The sequence below is a fragment of the Neopelma chrysocephalum genome, unplaced genomic scaffold (assembly GCF_003984885.1).
Source record: "Neopelma chrysocephalum unplaced genomic scaffold, ASM398488v2 Primary Assembly neopelma1_63, whole genome shotgun sequence".
Classification (NCBI taxonomy): Eukaryota; Metazoa; Chordata; class Aves; order Passeriformes; family Pipridae; genus Neopelma; species Neopelma chrysocephalum.
In genome coordinates, this window is record NW_020897720.1 from 13,909,067 (window position 1) to 13,927,371 (window position 18,305).

An 18,305-nucleotide genomic window follows, 5' to 3' on the forward strand; every position below is an offset into this window, starting at 1 on the left:
CATGGCCATTGCTCCCTGTCGTGTGGCTGAAGAGAGCCTGGCACCGTCCCATTGGAGATATTTATGTGCATTAATTACAGGGAGAACCACAAACACTGCGGAGCCGCAGAAAGCCACCAGAGACCCGCGTCCCGCCTTGTGCCCCGCGAGGAGCCGGCGCTGGGCACACGGGGACAGGAGGGGCATGCGCAGCCATGGCAGAGACCCTGTCCCGGCGGTACCGCCGCTCCCGCCTCAGGGATGGGAGCAGCCCAGCCCTCGGGGAGCAGCCCCGGCAGCCGCCTCCCCTCATCCCCTCACGGGCTCCAACCCCTCGGCCCGCGCGGCCCCTCAGCGCGCACTCGCGGCCCCGCCCGGGCGCTGCGCAGGCGCCGTGCGCTCCCGCGGCGTCCCCCCTCCCCGCGGCGGGGCGGGCGGTGACGTCAGCAGCGGCGGCCATTACACGGTGCGGAGCGAGGAGCGGCAGCGCTGCCGCAGCCGGAGCGCCCCGGGCCGGCCCCGTCCCTGAGCCCCGCGCCCGCCGCCCGCCCGCCCTGACGCGTCGCGGCCGCCGCCGCTGTGGGGAGCGCGGATCGCAGGGGCCCGCGGGGCGGTGCGGCAGCAGCAGCAGCCGGTGAGGAGGAGGAGGGAGAAGAAGAAGAGGAGGAGGAGGAGGAGGAGGAGGGGGAGAGCGGGATGGAGGAGAAGGTCTTCACCAAGGAGCTCGACCAGTGGGTGGAGCAGCTCAACGAGTGCAAGCAGCTCTCCGAGGGGCAGGTGAAGAGCCTCTGCGAGAAGGTGAGGGGCTGCGGGGCCGGGTGGGGAGCTGGGGCGGGGGAGGCGGCGGCCGGGCTGGGGGTGCCCGGGCGGGCCGGGGGCGATCCGGGGGCCGGGCCGGGCCGGGAGGGGAGCGGGGCCGGGAGCGATCCGGGAGCCGCTCCGGGCTCGCGGCGGCCGCTCGGCGCTGCCGGAGCCGCGGCCCCGCCTCCCGCCCGCTCAGCGCCTCCTAAAATGGCGCCGCGGCCGCGATGGATCCTCGGGAGAGACCCCCGAGAGACCCCCCGGGTAACGCGGCAAATCACCCCCCAGAGCGCCGGTGGGCACAATGGAAATAAAAGCTGGCGGTAATGGGGTGGAAATCACACGCCTTAAAGAGCTGCTGCTTTGATTCTTTTTTTCTTTTTGCTTTTTTTTTTTTCATGATATGAATAAGCACCCATACGTTTATAGCTCATTGAAAGATAAACTGGCGTCAAGGCTTTGGTTTCTCTGAATGAGGTTCTGGATTTCATGGAATTCACAGAATAAACGTTCGAGATCCTGTATAACTGTATGTTTTTAAGGTGATGGATGGGAAACATTGGAACTCGGATGTTACAGAGCACTGTGTGGATCCAGGCATTTGTGGCATAGAAAGGTTGTAAAGCCAGCCCAGGATAGATTGGTTGCCTTTTGGAAATTCAAGAAAAATTTTGTTCTGGTAGCATCCATATGCATTTTCCAGTTGGATTCTAATTCTGGGTGTAACTTAATAGCTGATTTTTTTTTTTTAACTGAGGGTTTTGTGTGTTCTTACATTCCTAGACTGAAGGATGGAATATTTCTGAATTGTATGGGAACTGGTCATTAAGGAATATGGGGAGTTATCACTGTACTGGGTTCTAAAGAAGCCTCCATGCTTGCCACAGAAAGTAGTTAGAATATTTTAAATTTGGAATCATGCCTTCAAATACTACACCATGTTGTTTTTGAAGCAAATTGTTTCCAGAGGACTGTCTATGAACCTAATAAAGAACTTTTGGCCAGACGGGTTCTTGCTCCAGTGCAGATTTCAGTTCACTTGTATTCCAGCAACTCAACATTTTTTCCGTTTGATCCAGGCTGTGTATTTTAAACGGTGCTGTGAGCAAGTGGCAATGTCACTGCCTGGATGTTTCCATGTGCTTCTCCAATGACAGTGGTCCAGCTTCTTCCTTGTATTGCTTTGTTTGAGAGGCGAGTGTTTCACTTGCCATCATCTCTAAACTGAAGGGTGCAGAGTCCTGGATCCCGCAGGAGTGGGTGTGTTTTGTGGGGCTGGATGGTAACTTGCAGTACCACGAGGGATGTACAAGAAGCTTTCAGTTCCTGGGGGTTTTGGTTCAGTGAGGAGCAGGCATGCCACTAGAAATACCTTACAGAGGATACAGTAGTCCCAGTCATCGTTGTTGCACAAGATGACGTTTTCATTTTTTCCCAGTGAAGAATGAAATGAGCTTTATTTGTGGATAAACGTGTAATGCTCATCACCAAGATAATGGTAAAGGAGAAAAGAAAGGAAGGTTGTGTGTCTGCCTGCTGGGTGTTGACATGAGAGACCAGGAGAATGTTTGAGAGAAATCCACCTGAAAAATATCATTTAGTAGCAACCTTCAGGTTGTCTCAAGTTGGGTGTCTGTGAGCAGCTCCAGACCAAAGGTGGCCGTTCTCTGGGTAGTGGGATGGAATTCCCTGTGTGTGCCGGGTGTGGACTCAGCACTGTGCAGAGAACAGCCACAGCCTGGGGATGGTACAGAAAGATGATTTGTTGCTGGTAACTACAGATGGATTTACTGGGACTCTCTGCTCAGAGTAGTTGAGTTTCTACATGGTGGCTGATGCAGGGAATTGGAAGCAGGCCCTTGACGTCTGAGTTTTCCATCAGGTTGTCTCTGCCCCTCCAGTGGGAAGCTGTGATTGTGTGATTTTGGAAGCAGGGCATGAGCCGAGTTCTGCACCTCCCTGCTGAGGGACAGCACCTGCTTGAAAGTGTTTCCATGTCTCCAGCACTGACTCTCAGAAACCTCACTGAGTTGTGCTTCGTTTGGACTATTTAAGTAGTTTCATGGATGTAATCACACCAAAAGGTGGTTTTTCCACAAATAGCTTAATGTCTTAAGGGCAATGCCAAATATAGCTCATGTTCCAAAGCACAGTAAAGACCCTACTGGGTATGAACTGTTGTTCTTCACCACATTTCACTGTAGCTAGAGCTAGTTAAAATAAACAAATAAAGAATATCTTTGTGAGAGCTTTTCCCCTGTAACACCGTTGGATGGGATGATCTCCCTGACTAGTATTTCTTGATCTGCTGGGGCTTCATGTGTGCAGTGTGGTGCCTGTGTAATGAGAACAAGCCTGAGGGCTCTCTTGTATTTCAGTATTGATACCTGAAGAACATAACAGCATTTTATGAGCATGATAATTGAGTGTGGCCTTTTGTGCATCCCAGTTACTGTCTTGGTGCATCTTACATCAGCCATGGTTACCTGGGTGATGGTGGTGGTGGGAACTGGGCAGAAATGTCTTTGAAATCTGGGAGTAATTTGTAACCATGAATAATACATAATACATTCACAGATGATTTGAAATAATATCAACCTCTGAGTGGCAGCTAAATTATTCTAGGCTTAATACATGCTGTGTGTTTAATGTTACATCAGTTGAGTGACCGACTGTGTGTGCTTTGCTTCGGCATTTAAGTGCAAGTTCTGAAAAAGTGGTCAAAATATGCCCAGTATAGTTCACTGTTACATGTCAGCAGTGTTTGTCCTGTTAACACTGAGTTGTTTATTGACAGAGGAGAAAGGAAGTCCTTTATTGCCAGGTGAGGGTTTTTCCACTGGCCATTTTGAATGAAAGGATGCTGGTTTGGAATTTCTTTTCCATACATTGTGAGAGCAGAGGGAAATGGTGTTGCCTCGTCACTGGTATATAGATGGCCTTTATGACAGGAGGTGGGGGTGTGGTGCATTGCTCAGGAAGGTGGGATGACAGTCTAAAAATGCACAAAGGAATGAGTTGAATTTGTGGATAGTTTCCTTTGGTTATTGCAGAAGGGATCTAGTGCAGGTGGAGGCAGAGGTGTCAGAGTCTCTCCCCTGGAAACACTAGTTTGTGGTTAACTGGGTTTGAGCACAGCATCAGGTTTTTAGAGAGAGAGAGGACAGTTTGGTCATGTAGCTGTGTAGAGTGTTCAGGGCTCTTGAATTACTGGTGAAATGCCTCTGAATGGGCAGTGCTGCTAGCCAAAATATTTTAAACTAAACAAAGGGCTGATACTGGGAAATGCATTCAAGAAACCTTGATTCAGGCTTTGTCTCCTGCAGTTTTTGATCTGTAAGAATGATCTTGGTTACATATGCGTTTTGATTTGTCATCAGTGCTGATTTTCATGGAATAAATACATTTCTGGGCCATACTGTTCTCTGGTATGTACCTTGTTCATGGTGTATTTTTCTAATTTTTTTTCCTGTTGCAGAATTTTGAATTTGTTTAACACCTGATATTCCAAGTTAGATTTTCTCTAACCAAACAGGCTTGTACCTGCTGCAGCTGTGTGAGCTGCTCCAACTCGTGTAGCTTATGTTGAGTGCCTTAGTTCTGAGAAGGCATGTATTTTACTGATGAAGCTTTCTTTTGGTCAAGAAGAGCCTCTGCAATCAAAGTTCAGTTCCTCCAGTGCATAGGACTGGCATGTTTTGTGCATCTCACTCCTGTGTTTTAAGCTGAGTTGTCTGCCCAGCTTCTTTTTCATACAGAAGCACATGCTCCCTTCTGCCTCCTCTGCTGTTCAGGAGTCACCTTTCTTAGCTGATTATTTTTGGCCAGAAGTGAATGTTTTAAATGTCTCTCCAGCTGCATTTGCAAGGGCTTTTCCATTAGCTAGCTTCCCATATCCATCACATATAACTATTCTTCAGACTAAGATGATTGTGAAAATTATTGTTCCTGTCTGAACTTGCTGTAGATCAGCCAAAAAACCTGCCCCAGCAGAATTCCCTGGTAGTGAGAGTGTGTGGTGGGCTGTGCAGTGGGCAAGGTGTGTGTCCCTCCACCCCTGGCCCTGGCACAGGAGGAAGGTGCAGCCCTGCACTTCTGCCTTACTCCTGCACTGGCTTCTGGATTCTCTACCAAGGGAACTCTTGACCTGCTGCCAGTGGCGGGAGGGCCCCTCTGGAGCTGTTCCAGGAGCTCTGGGAGACCAGAGGTTGGTTTAGAGCTCCTTTGCTGCTGCTTTGTGAAACATCCCCAGGGATCAAGTCATTGATGGGAGTTGTGTAGTTACACCTTCCATCTCTGAAGAGTTACAAGTGTAGTGTACAGAGCCTCTTGTAACATTTTAATAACTGTGGTTTTGATTATTCCGGAACATTTTCACCAAAAAATCAATCCTTTTACTCCCAGTGTTCTGGTTCGTTGTTGAGTTTTTTTGCTTTGTGATGCTTGATAATATAAAATGGAAATTCTTTAAACAGAAGGCATTTGAAGTGTCAGCCTTCCAGTCTTCTCACCTAGTCCTGATTATACTCACAACACCTTGATGTGCATATGAGAATTTAGTCTTGTGTGTGCCAGTGATTGTAGCATCAGCAGCTTTCTTCTTTTTTTCAGTTCTAGTAAATTCTGTAAAAATTGAATTGTGCTGGCAGTGAGGTGTTTTGGTTTTGGCTTTTTGGTTTTTAATTACAGCATTAGTTGTGATCAAATAGGAGTGAAAGATATTTGGGTTGTTTTGGGGATAGCTTAAGCTAACAGAAGTAAGCACTCCTAAGTCAGAGCAAGTTCCTATTTGAAAATCCCTTCCAGTGCTGGTTAGCTCTGAAGTTCCTCTCTTGGTTTTGGACACATGTGCCTGCCCCGTCCTCCAGCTGATATCCTGACCACACCTCCACCATGACTGTGCCAAGCTGTGCTTGGAGTTCTTGGAGCAAAAGGGTTGAAAACCTTTGGAGTTCATTGCATGAAGCTGGACTTGTGGATATCAGGCACAACTAGTTTGGGAATGGCTTTAGCCTGTTTCTTTTTTTACAACTGGAATGATTCAAAATGAATACAACTTGTTGTATGGCTGAAAACAGTGTCAGTGGTCAGCTTCTGCATTACTGCCCTGGCTGTGTTTATTGGAAGTCCCGTGAGGGGAGGAAGGCATCTGGATTTCCTGAGCTATGTGGCCTCCTATGTTTTGAAAAAGCTTTTCTAGGCCTTTTTTAAAATTTAAAATTAAACACGCTAAGATCTTTTATATGAAGCAAAATAATGACCTTGAATTCTTTCAGAGAAGCTCCTTCCTATCCCTGCTTTCCACCTGGTCTTGTCAACTACTGATTGTTAAATAGCAGTTCCCCTTTCCTTCTCCTATATCTGCATCTGAGGGAAAGAATATTCCATCAGTTACACCGAGTTTGTAAGACTGCTGCTGATTTTTCCGGATGGAAGTGTTGAGGGGACTATCAGGGCTACAAGTGGTGTCAGTCATTACTTCATAATACAAAGGAATACAGGGTTATTTGGCAGAAGTTCAGTGCTTTCATGCTTTCTTGTAGACCTTCTAGAATTGACAGGAGATAAAGGAAGGTGGTTGTCTCAATCTTAGCTGAAGTACTGGCATTGGGATTGCTCTTCTGGCTGGCTAACATCTTGTATTTAAACTGGTCTCTCTTTGAACCAAACAGAAGAGATGAGAACTGAATGTTTAGATGCTCGTCAGAACCGGAGAGAAAGCAGATCTGTCATCTTCTGTTTCAGTCCTGGCAAAAGAGTATTTTGCTGCTGTGACTTCTCTGTGGATGGAAATCCTGGTTTTACTTACTTTGGAATACTAAATAATTAAATGTCAGTGGGGAGCTTTGTATTTTAATTTTGTTCCTACTTATACATTCACATTGAACTCCTTAGTGGATTGCCAAGTTCAGCAGAAATCAGTTCCACATTTGTGTCGTGTGTAATCTGGCTGCTGCCATGGCTTCTTCACAGAAGGGTGATATTGAAGGCTTCATTTACCTAGTTTTGTTTAAAATGTCAGACAGTGAATGAAAATACCTTTTGTTTTAAAAATGAGTCCACTTTTTGTTGGAACACATTCTCTTTCCTCCTCAGTAAAGGGGTGATGGAGGGAAACCTTTAAATTGAAAAGCGTGGACTCTGCAGAAGAACTTGCTGACTGTAATGGATGACTTTGCTTGGGACTGGAATCTCTTCCAGGTCATGATGTTTGGCCAGCTAAGACCAGTATTCATCCCAATTAGCTGATCACTGTGCCTTTAGTCACATCCTGTGTGCCTTGGCCACAGGAAATCATGGGTGTGGTCTAAGGCTTCGATCTCATCAAAATATCTTTGTGGTAACTCCCAATAACTATTTCTCTGGGTTACTGTGGATGCCTCTCATCACACACTTTACAAGAAAACGTGGTGGGCTGCAGGTGTGAATTCTGGTCTGCCAGGAGTGACACTTTACCATCTGCAGTCATGACATTGGAGCTGTGCTGTCTAATTAAAATAATGGTTGTATTTCCTTTACTGAGTTAGTGGTGATCTTTGGTAAGTGCTTCACAGTGCTGCTTCAAGCATTGATTTACAATTCTACACAGACACACTGGTGTTCACTGTTTGATTTGGGGCTTGTTATTTTTCTTTTATGTGCCCCAGAGTTTTTCAGGGTAGGTGATTGGGCTGAGTTGTCAGAGCTCCTGCTGCAGTGTAGGGACCTAAGAAGGGGTTGGAGTAATAAGAAATATCTGGTATGTTCTGGAAACACAGAGGAATTTGGTTGCAGATTAATTCAGAGGATTTTGCAGAAATGGATCACTTGAAATTAATTCTCTGAGACAGGGCTGAGGTGCTCTGCTCAAGAGGGAAACTCGCTTATCCTCAGTGTAGTGAGAGTTGAGAAAGAAAGAAAAGGATGGATTATGGCTTTTATGGCACTTAAAACTCTGAGCCTTAATTTGTGGCATATAGGATAAAATTATACATAGGGAACAGGGGAAATAAGAGAGATGTCTGCATACATACAACCCCTGCATCTCATTAAATATGTTGTGAGGATCTGAAAATCATACTGTAGTAACTTTAGTAGTCATACATTTTTTTAAATTCTCATCCATGGTTGTTCATTCACTTGGATCTTGCATTGTCTTAAAACAATGAAGCTGATCTTTGTGTTTTAAGAACAGTGCTTTGCATAGATGTGCTTTGTAAACAGAGGCACCCAAACAGTGTGGTACTGTTCCCCTGGCCCTTTAGATGCTGTGCAGCAGGCCAGGAACAGTTTAATTCTAAAACACTAGGTTTTAGGTATTTTTATGCAGTGCTACTTGCTTTACAATAAAGTGAAAATGTGCTTTTTTTTGTGTGTGTTTAAACCAATATTGGTTTTATTTCTGTTGTGCTTTGGGATCATACAAGTTGTCTTTTTACAGTGTCAGCAAAATGACTGAATAAACCAGTATCAAGTGAGAATGAACTCCAGTTGCTGTGACTAAGCTAAGTGTATTTGATACGTGCTTATTGTGTGAACTTTGAGATTGTTCTCAGTAAAATACGTGACTTTCCACCTCAGCAGTAGTGTTATGACAGCATTGCACTTGTTCTTATGCTCTCCTTGTGCAACTGGGTTGCACAGCTACCTGGTTGTTCTTCATTAGACTTTATTAATGCTTGGATGTAAAATCAACATTTACCAGCTTGAAGTAATGTGTTCTTTTCATCTTAGTCTGTATCTGTTAGCACTTGATTTTGAAATCTGAGAAAAAATAGTTGGACTGATTTGGAGTTGGGGTCTTACAACTGTAATGTAGTAGATTGTTGGTAACAAGTTTTTGCTTAAGTTAATTAATCTCTAAGTTGTAGCATATCACCACAAGTCAAACTTCTGTGGTGTGGGATACTTACAAGGGTTGAAGGTGTACAGAAATAATGCTAAGAGTTGTTAAGAACTGAAAAAAGGCTGAAATACAAAAGAATGAGTGTCCAAGAAAAATCTGTTTCAGAATTGTATAGTTGTTTGTCCTGGTGATAGACAATGAAACCTGGACACTTCAAAATGTTGATGTCAAAATACTGCAGTATGTTGCACTGTTATCCTTAGTGGCAATAGGCCACTGAGTTTTTGAAGTTCAAGGGGTTGTGGGGGTGTGCTTCCTTCTCTTTCTTAGTTCACCTTTGTGAGATGGTTGGATCAGTTGGTTTTTGCCTTGTGCTGAAGGATGCTGAAGATTGCTCTGCTGCTTCCTCTCCATGAGGAAGTGCAGGAGAGCTGCTGGTGGGAAGTCCATTTGTTGGAGGGGAGGATGGGCAGGGAGGGAGTTGTGTGATGTGGCTGAGTAAGTAGCATCATCATGGGTCTGGTAAAAGGATCAATAAAGAGGGAGTGGAACTAGGTGAGGTTGCACAGGGTGGTGTGTGATCCAGTACCAGGTCAGGAGCACAGAGAGTGTAGTGGTGTTGTTAGTGATCACTTCCCTTTATTAAACTGGAGTCTTACATGTGCTGTTGTCTTACCAACTTGTGTTCCTTCCATAAGAATGAAGGTGGAAATTTGGGGTCTAGTTGATGGACAAGTTGGTGGCTTGTTTTCAGGATGTTACTTTTCCCATGTTCAGCTCTGCCAAAGCTCTTTTTTGGAATGCTTAACCACTTTAGTGTGTGCCACTCTTAATGTTGTGGGACATAAGGCTGTAAATGGACTAAGCAGTTAGTAACACAGTATTGCATGAAACTGGTTTTAGAACATGGAGATGTTGGAATCCCTGCACCAGCATTCCTCCCCTGCAGGATTTAAATAGAGATTGCTGTTCTGCAAGTTGACCTGGAACAGTCTTTTTCCATCAGAGTAGCTGTCTGACTTACCCACGTGACCAAACACGTAGATATCTGAGTGATTTAATATTTCAGAAACCAAGGAAGCAACAATTCCATGGCTGAGAAGTTCTGCCATTCTCATCTCAGTCAGCACAAACGCTGCATACCTTTGATGAAAAATGAATGCTGCATTCTTTGTGCAGTGCTTCAAGTGTGTTAAGAAAATATGGTAGTAGAAGCAGTCTAATTAAAGAGTAGGGTTTTTTATTGGGGTGCTATAAGCATCTGTAAGATTCTCTGTCAAAAGGATAATTAAGCTGGCTAAAGCTTCTGAGTGTAAGAGCGTATTAGAAGAGGCTAAAGCTGTTAAAACACCTTCAAAACATCCGGTGAGTGTCACTGCATTAAAATGAACTTAAGTCAGGCTATCTTAAAATAAATCTACATTTTTAGCATCTACCACAAGCCAGCAATGACCTATCTTTAGTAGGAGGCACAGCACGAGTGGAAACTGTCATAGGGGGTTGAATTCTGTTGTAAATACATCTGTAGATGTGTCTGCAGAGTGGTTCCAGCCTGGGCTGGAGCATCTAAAGCTCTGTGCTGTGCAAGGTGCTGAACCACACTACACTCTGCCATTTCTTTGCAGTGTTCAGTGAAACATTTCATGTTTCATCTCATGAACCTCCATCATTAAACTGTGTGGTGCTTCTGTTTGAAGTGGTGCCCATGGTGGTCAGCCAGGATGATGTGAGGGGACAGTGAGATCACTTTTGGGTGGGAGAGTCAGCCACTGTCTTGTAGATACCTTGGGTTATAGAATAGAACACGGTTTTTTGTCATTCTGAATAGGAGCACTGACAGTTGAAAAGCAGGGAAATCTTTGTAGATGGTAACTTGTGAACTTGTTACTATTTATATTTCTAATACCTTCTTGATTTAGAAAATTATTGTGGCATGTGTCTGGTGACTGTTCTGAGAACAAACTGTAACAACTGTCTTTGGCTATTTTAAAATTACCTTTCTGATGCTATATTTAGCCTGTGCTGCTTCATACAAATTGCCTTTGTCTGCAACTTTTATTTACAAAATTTTGTGGGGAAAAAATGGTGATGACAAAGATGTTTCCCAGTTTTGGTTTATAAGGACACAACTTGATGTTGCTAGTCTGTGTTTAAACACAAAACTTGTTGAGAGAGCTTGTGCAGGTAATTACCTGCTCTGTAATTGCTGGTACCAGTGAAGGCTTATTTTCTCATTCTGCTTCACGTAGGACTCACTGCCTTTGTGGGTGAGTTAGTGTCTGTGCAGATGGATGTCAAGATGTTGGTAGTGTTTTAGCCATGTCTTAAGTTTGGGCTTTTGGAGGACATTGGCAGGATTTTTAGATTTAATTTTTCCAAATACTTCTAAACTTAATTTTAAGTTCCAGCAGTGATGATCATTTTTTTTATGTTTTTGTAGACAGTTTGAAGTTTCACTGAAGTTGGAAATTACCTCTGAAACACCATTCTCAAGGAGAGAAAAATCCCACCAAACCACATTTCTGTTGCTAATACAGGGCTGCATAAAGCAAAATATTATTTTAAGTAAAGGGAAACTCTTATCTCAAGTGCCTCAGACAAGGAAGGGACAAGAGTTCCTAAAGAGCACAGGTAGTAGAGAGCAGGAAGTGGCAGAGTGTGCTTTGAATAAAATGACTGTTCATAGCCAAACTCACAATGAATGTGTTTTTTGTTTTGTAGGCTAAAGAAATTTTGACAAAAGAATCTAATGTACAAGAAGTGCGATGTCCAGTCACAGTCTGTGGAGATGTCCACGGACAATTTCACGACCTCATGGAACTTTTCAGAATTGGAGGCAAATCACCAGACACAAACTATTTGTTTATGGGGGACTATGTTGACAGAGGCTATTATTCAGTGGAAACAGTCACATTGCTTGTAGCTCTTAAGGTAACTTTTCTTCTCAGCTGCACAGTTCTGTATAAACATATTTAATTACTCTGCTGACTACACTTAATATCTGTTATGATTTTCACTACACTGGTATTAGAGGTACACAAACTGACATGTTGACTGTCTTTAGTTTTCTAAGTCACTCCTTAAAATAAATTAATGTGCAATGCAAACCTGAGCTTTATCTAAAATGGGTACTTTTTACTTGCCTACGTAGCAGTCTTTAAGAATTTGCTGGGAGAGATCAGCTTAATGCACAGTTGTACTGAAGTCCACTAGTAATAGTAAATACAATTTGTAATTAATCCCAAAAAATATTTGGCAGTTAAAAATTAGCCTTTGAGGAAAAAAAGGAATATAGGTGAATCTTAACCTTAAGAAGGGCTTGGTTTTAATTGCTTTATTGATGGGGATTAAGGGGTGCAAATTCTGGTTTTGGTGCCTCTGAAATGCACTGTTGTTGTGTTTAGGTCCGTTACCGTGAACGTATCACAATTCTCCGAGGGAACCACGAAAGCAGGCAAATCACACAAGTATATGGGTTCTATGATGAATGTTTAAGAAAATATGGAAATGCAAATGTTTGGAAATACTTCACAGACCTTTTTGATTACCTGCCTCTAACTGCCTTGGTGGATGGCCAGGTATGTTGACATTTGACACTGCATTCTGTCGGCTCTCAGTTGTAAAGGAATCTCGTGCAGATTTTCTCCTAATCATTTATTCTAAACCATTATAACTGCACTCAATAAATAAATAAACTTCACGTGTCTGAACTCTTGCAGATTTTCTGTCTACATGGTGGCCTCTCTCCATCGATAGATACACTGGATCACATCAGAGCACTTGATCGCTTGCAGGAAGTTCCCCACGAGGTACTGAAAAATCATTCTCTAAACCCAATGAGTTTCATGATTCAGCAGGTATTGGGTGGTTGGGTTCACAGGCTGAAAATGAAATTCAGATCAGCTTAGCAATAAGAAAGTGCCTGTCTTCCTGTTCTGGGTTTTTGAAGGAAAGGTGAGGGACACCTGCCTAAAGAAAGAAACATATCAAATCTCAAAATGTTGCTGCAACAAGTTGTGTGGGAGGGGAGCGTGTGCAAGTTTTTTGTGGGGTTTTTTTGGTATTTTGTACTTCACCTCTGAAACATCTTCTGCATCTCTTACAGGGTCCAATGTGTGACTTGCTATGGTCAGATCCAGATGATCGTGGTGGCTGGGGAATTTCTCCTCGAGGTGCAGGTTATACATTTGGACAGGATATTTCAGAAACCTTTAACCATGCCAATGGCCTTACGTTGGTTTCAAGAGCTCATCAGTTGGTAATGGAGGTGAGCAGGACATCTGTGTGTTCCAGCCTTGAAATCTGTGCTTGGTCTGTTAATTCTCTGTGTGCCAGAGGTGTGCATGTGCTGCTGTGACAACTGATGGTCCAGCTGAGAGCCTTCCAGAAACTTGACCTTGACAGTATTGATGTGCTACTGAAAGAACTTCTCAGTTTGACAGTGGGATAACCTTTATTTTGGCCTTTTCTTCTGAAAATTTACAGTAATGTCCCGAACCAGGCTTTGGTACTAGATGTGGCATTGCTTTCTGTGCAGATAAAAAGGTTCTTAAGTATGTGTTCTTTGAAAAAAGATGTGTTTTTTCTTTTTATCCTGCATGTGTGTTGTCAGTCTGTGGTTATTCCTGGCAGTTCAGATCCTTCAATGTATGTCTGGATTCTGGGTTTGGTGATCACAGCTGAAGCTTCAGAGTAGATTGTGTGCTTCAGAATTGCTGTTTTAACTTTCTAACACTAATGCAATGGCAAATTCTTGCTGCTTTGTTTTGTTTTGTTTTTTTTTAATGTTTAACTCACATCTACTAGTAAGAAGCAACCTGTGAAGGCCAGAATTCCTTTTTCTCTCCAGAAGTGAAATAAAGATGTGGCCTTAACCTTATTTTAAATGACCCTACAAGTGCCACTTAGGGCTTTGCACATTTAAAATTTGATGAGTAGTCAGGTGGTTATATGGGGTACAACAAGTGAACTTGACTGTCATAATTCTTTTTTCTCCCTCTCCAGGGCTATAACTGGTGCCATGATCGGAATGTAGTAACAATTTTCAGTGCTCCAAACTATTGTTACCGTTGTGGCAACCAGGCTGCAATTATGGAACTTGATGATACTCTAAAATACTCCTTGTAAGTATGTTTAAAAATGAGAATTATATTGCCCGTGGTTTTAAGATAGTTGTTGTAGCAAGTTATTTAATTATTGTGTTAAGGTGTGGGGGTTTTCTTCCTCCTCTATGCTTTTTGGAGGTGGACTGAGTGTGGAATTATTGGGTTAGTCACATTTAAAGTCTTGGAGTCAAATATCTGGGACAGTTGTTGAGATCTTCTGTGTCAGATTAAAGTGAGACTCCTCATTTTTGTTTTGTATAACGAATTGGAGTTTAATGAATTACTATGGAGGTATGTGATCTGAGAGTAGGAGTAGTCTGTCACATCTGAGGTAATGCCCTCCTGTAGGTCTAGGCCAAGAGACTTTTGGAATATTTGAATTCTTCAGATGTTGGGATGTCAGCTTTTTAAGTGAGGTTTCTAATTAACCACCACACCAACAACTTCATTAGTAAATGGGGGAAAAGCTTAGTGTAAACTGACCTCTTTGACAATTACTGGAGACTTTAACTTTCTAAATATATGTTAATGTTTAACCAGTTTGAGTCTTAAAGCTAAAATTAATCTCTCTCCAGACCTTTTAGTAAGAGGAGATTTAAATGTGGAGGTTATAAGTACATACTCATAGGAGGGGTGTGGAAGAGGTTGAACGCTTGGTCTAGAGGACTTCAGTTGATTGGTAAAACTTGGAAAGACTTACCTGGGGTAAAGCACTGCTGCTGTAACTCGGGGGTGGAAGGTGCCTGGGTGGAAGCTGAGCCCCCGTGTCCTCACTGCCGTGTGCTCTCAGTTTGCAGTTCGACCCGGCGCCGCGCAGAGGGGAACCGCACGTGACCCGCCGCACCCCAGACTACTTCCTGTAAAGAGATTTTAGACCTGTACAGTATTGCCATGAACCATATGTTGACCTAAAGAAAATGGGAAGAGCAACAGTAACTCCAAAGTGTCAGAAAAAAATATTTAACATTCAAACTTTGTTTTCACATGGACCAAAAGACGTGCCATATTCAAATACAAAGCCTCTTGTCGTCAACAACTGTGACCACTTTAGAATGAACCAGTTCATTGCATGCTGAAGCAACATTGTTGGTCAAGAAACCAGTTTCTGGCATAGCGCTATTTGTAGTTACTTTTGCTTTCTCTGAGAGACTGCAAATAATAAGATGTAGACATTAACACCTCGTGAATACATTTAACTTTCCATTTAGCTATAGCTTTATTCAGCATGACTGTAGATAAGGGTAGCAGCAAACAATCATTGAAGCTTAAAGAACATTTTTAAAATAAGTACCAAGGCCTCATATTTGTTCTGAAACTGTTTGTTTGTTTTATTTTCAGGGAATACTGTTTAATTTAATTGTATTGATTTTTTTTTTTTTTGTCTGCACTCAGTTCCCTTTTCCACTCTGCCCTACCATATTGTCCCTTGTAATTGTCCAAGGATAGTGAATTACTTTGAACAGAACTGTTTTTTTCTGTAAAACAATTGTTACTGCAGGACAGAGCTGCAGTGTTTTTCATAATAAACTTGTGAACTAAGTATGGAAAAATGTCAAAATCCTAATTGCATCTCAGGTCAACTGTGGTTTAATAAACTAACATGTAGCTGGATGGGTTTTATAAACTTGCATAGAAATTTCCACCTTAAGTAACTAAAACTGAGGTGATCTGGAGTGTGCTGGAAAACTCTGACCTTTTGAATCCTGTCCCAGGGAGGTGCCTGGGCCTGTGTCTTGCAGCTGAGAACAGCTCACTGGTTACTCACATGTTGCTCTTTCCCTCTTGGTGCTCTACTGAAATACTCAAAAATGGAAGAATATAGGATCACTTAATTGATTGTGTGGCTTATTTTCAAGTGTAAATCTAAGTTTGAGTCATTTACAATGTAGGTGCTAATACTTAAAATCATTTTTCTGAAAAACTAAGAATAAAACCAGTTTTCTAAATATTAAAGGAAACAACGTGAAGTTTAGTACTACGTGTATTGCCCAAGCTTCTATTCTGAAAAGTAGTGGTATGTGGTTTATGTTAACTTCTGTTCAAATATTTCCTTTCTACTAACTTGCTTCAGAATTAGAATCCCAATTTGATCATTTTGTTCAAAACAGAAATTCAAATTTTATGCCTTCGTAAAGTTTGTGCTTGAAACTTCTTGGGCATGTCTAAAAGACACACTGGGCTGTTCTGTTGGCTTTATGGAGAACTCTTAATATTCATGTTGTTTGATACTTTAAATTTTTTGGGCACAATGTAGATTCTGCAATAACATGGAGGTTTGTTTTCTACTGCTTGTTTTTTAAGGGAATGCACTGAAATTTTGCAGATTTCCAACTCACCTGGAGGCCTGGTCCTAGACATGCTTTTTGGGGCTTTCTTGCTTTTCTGAAAAGCTGAAGGCCCACTTAATTCTTTACCTTGCAAAAAAGGGGCTGCATTCCACAGTGTTCCTTCATCCCCTTTCAGAAAGGCTCAAGGGGTTGCTTTTCCTTCAGCAGAATCTCAGCCTCGTGTCATAGGTTGGGTTCCAAAAGGCTGCTGGGGAGCTCAGTCTGCTGCAGTTTGATCTCTTGCAGGAAGAAGTGCATGCTAAAAATAAGTGCATCTGAAGTGGCTTTTTTTAGTATATTGGGAGCTTTTGCTTTGATTGCTGTTGAAAACCAATCCTTTGCTGTGGAGAGCAGTTCACGTTCCATTCCTGTCGCTTGCCATTCCCTGTGTTTGTGTAGATGGATCTGTGCTTTCATTGACACCATTCCTTCAAGAGGAATGTCTTTGCCCTGTTTTCTGTTTTCCTTGTTGCTTTGATTGGTGTGACTCATCTGCTCTGAGCCCCTTCCTTGCTTCAGTTTCTGTACACAAATCCAAGTGCTTGTTAGTAAAGTCCATGGACAATGTTGGAGTCACTCCAGTTTTTGTGCTTTCCCCAAGTTACACTGTGAGGGTCTTTGTGAAGATTCCATTGAGAAAACCACATTGTGAGCCAAAACTGGTTACCCTGCTGGAGTACTAACCAGCTAAAAGCATGTTGGGAAGATTCAAGAGGAGAAAGAAAACTTCTAGTGTCAATAATTGGTGTTTGTTTTATTGGTGGCTGATCCATTAGTTCACCTGAGCAAGGCTTCCTTCACTTCAGCCTGTGAGGACAGTGGCTGCAGAGAAACGAGCGTGATTTGGGTTTGTCCTTGTTCTGGAGATCAGTGGTGATGTTTCCTCTGTCACTACAAAGACTGTTGAATTCCAAGAAATGCACAATAGTAGCTGAGAGTTCCAGATTGTGGTAGTTCAGTGTTCAAGCAGGAATGTTACACCCAGTTCTTAGTGGGGAGGGCTGACACGGGTTTAGATTTGAGAATGAAATTACTTTTCTATGAACCACTTTAAAGACTTTCTCCTCCTCCTCCTTTCTCAGAACTTGGCCAGAGCCAGGAGAATCCTGGTGGACAGAGGGGGGCGGGTTTGGGGTTTTCAATGTTGTGTTTTGCTTTAGCCATTTGGCCATATCAGCTGGAAGTGAGCACCCTGCACTGGTGGAGGCCTGTCCTGAACTAAGGGGCCATTAAATCAAGAGACCCAATCACACTCCTACACAGGAAAACATTTAAGTAACTTTGTTTTTGAAAGGAAAAATGAGGCAGATTTGAAGTGTATGGATTTGCCAGGGTTTTCTTCCCCTTCACCCTCTTTCTGCCCCTTTCTTCTGCCTCTTCCCACCCTGTGCTTTTTTCCCTCTTGCTCTTGGCCTCCCTGGGGATCAGGGCTGGCTGCTGCCACAGCCCCTGCTCATCTGTGGCTGAGCTGCCTCTGGAGATGGATGTTTCTGCAAGGTAACCAGTGTGTGTGACTGTCACCTGGTGCTCATGGACAATTGTTTCCAGCTGCTGACACTTCCATACACAGTATCCCAAGTCCTTGGGCCGTGTTACCTGGTTTAGGTCTGATAATACCTTGGAAAGGTACTGGATACATGGGAGAGGGAAGACACACTATTATCTCCTTCTTCCCATGTATCTGGGTAGTAACAGAACAAATTCTGCCCTGGGGAAAAGGTGATGAGGGGACACCCCTCTGCTGAAAACTGGGACATTTCACCTGCCTGTATCTTAGTCTTGTTACTGTCAAAATCCATCTGGAAATAGAGAAAAAACTGCTGAGAGCTGCTAAGACCTGCCAATCCATGTTCCAGGGGAGGGGAGTTTTGTTTTTATGGTAGTCAACTGAAATACTGAAAGGCATTTTCATAAAGCAGTTGTGGTTTAAGAGCCTGGGACAAAGTCTTTGACAATTTAAAAATTCAGCCTGAGTCTTAAAGGTAAAGAATTTCCTCCTGTACAAGACAAAACCAACCCTGTTACGCAAGGGCTGGGTTTATTTTGGGCCTTTTTTTCATAGTTCAATAAACACATTCATCTGTTTTTCCCCCTCTCACCCCTTTGTTTCCTTAGTAATACTGGAGTGCAGTTCCTGCTGTTGGAGAAGCTGTGACCTCAGGAGGGGGCTGAAGGATAAATGTTCATTCAGGAAAAATGGTCTGTAAGAAGAGGCAAGTGCGAGCACAGCTTTGAATTTCAAATTAAATACTTCTCCAAGTTCAGTGA

At 43.1% G+C, this 18,305-nt stretch overlaps 1 protein-coding gene across 1 annotated transcript; it reads left to right on the top strand.

Moving 5' to 3' along the window:
- Nucleotides 1-429: 429 nt before the first annotated feature.
- On the top strand, nucleotides 430-18,305 carry PPP2CA (protein phosphatase 2 catalytic subunit alpha). The gene is made up of 8 exons (XM_027682786.1): nucleotides 430-777; nucleotides 11,327-11,536; nucleotides 12,010-12,183; nucleotides 12,325-12,414; nucleotides 12,711-12,872; nucleotides 13,610-13,728; nucleotides 14,501-14,569; nucleotides 18,153-18,305. The coding sequence occupies exons 1-8, from the start codon at nucleotides 676-678 to the stop codon at nucleotides 18,190-18,192; spliced, it is 966 nt and encodes a 321-aa protein (XP_027538587.1). The 5' UTR covers nucleotides 430-675; the 3' UTR covers nucleotides 18,193-18,305.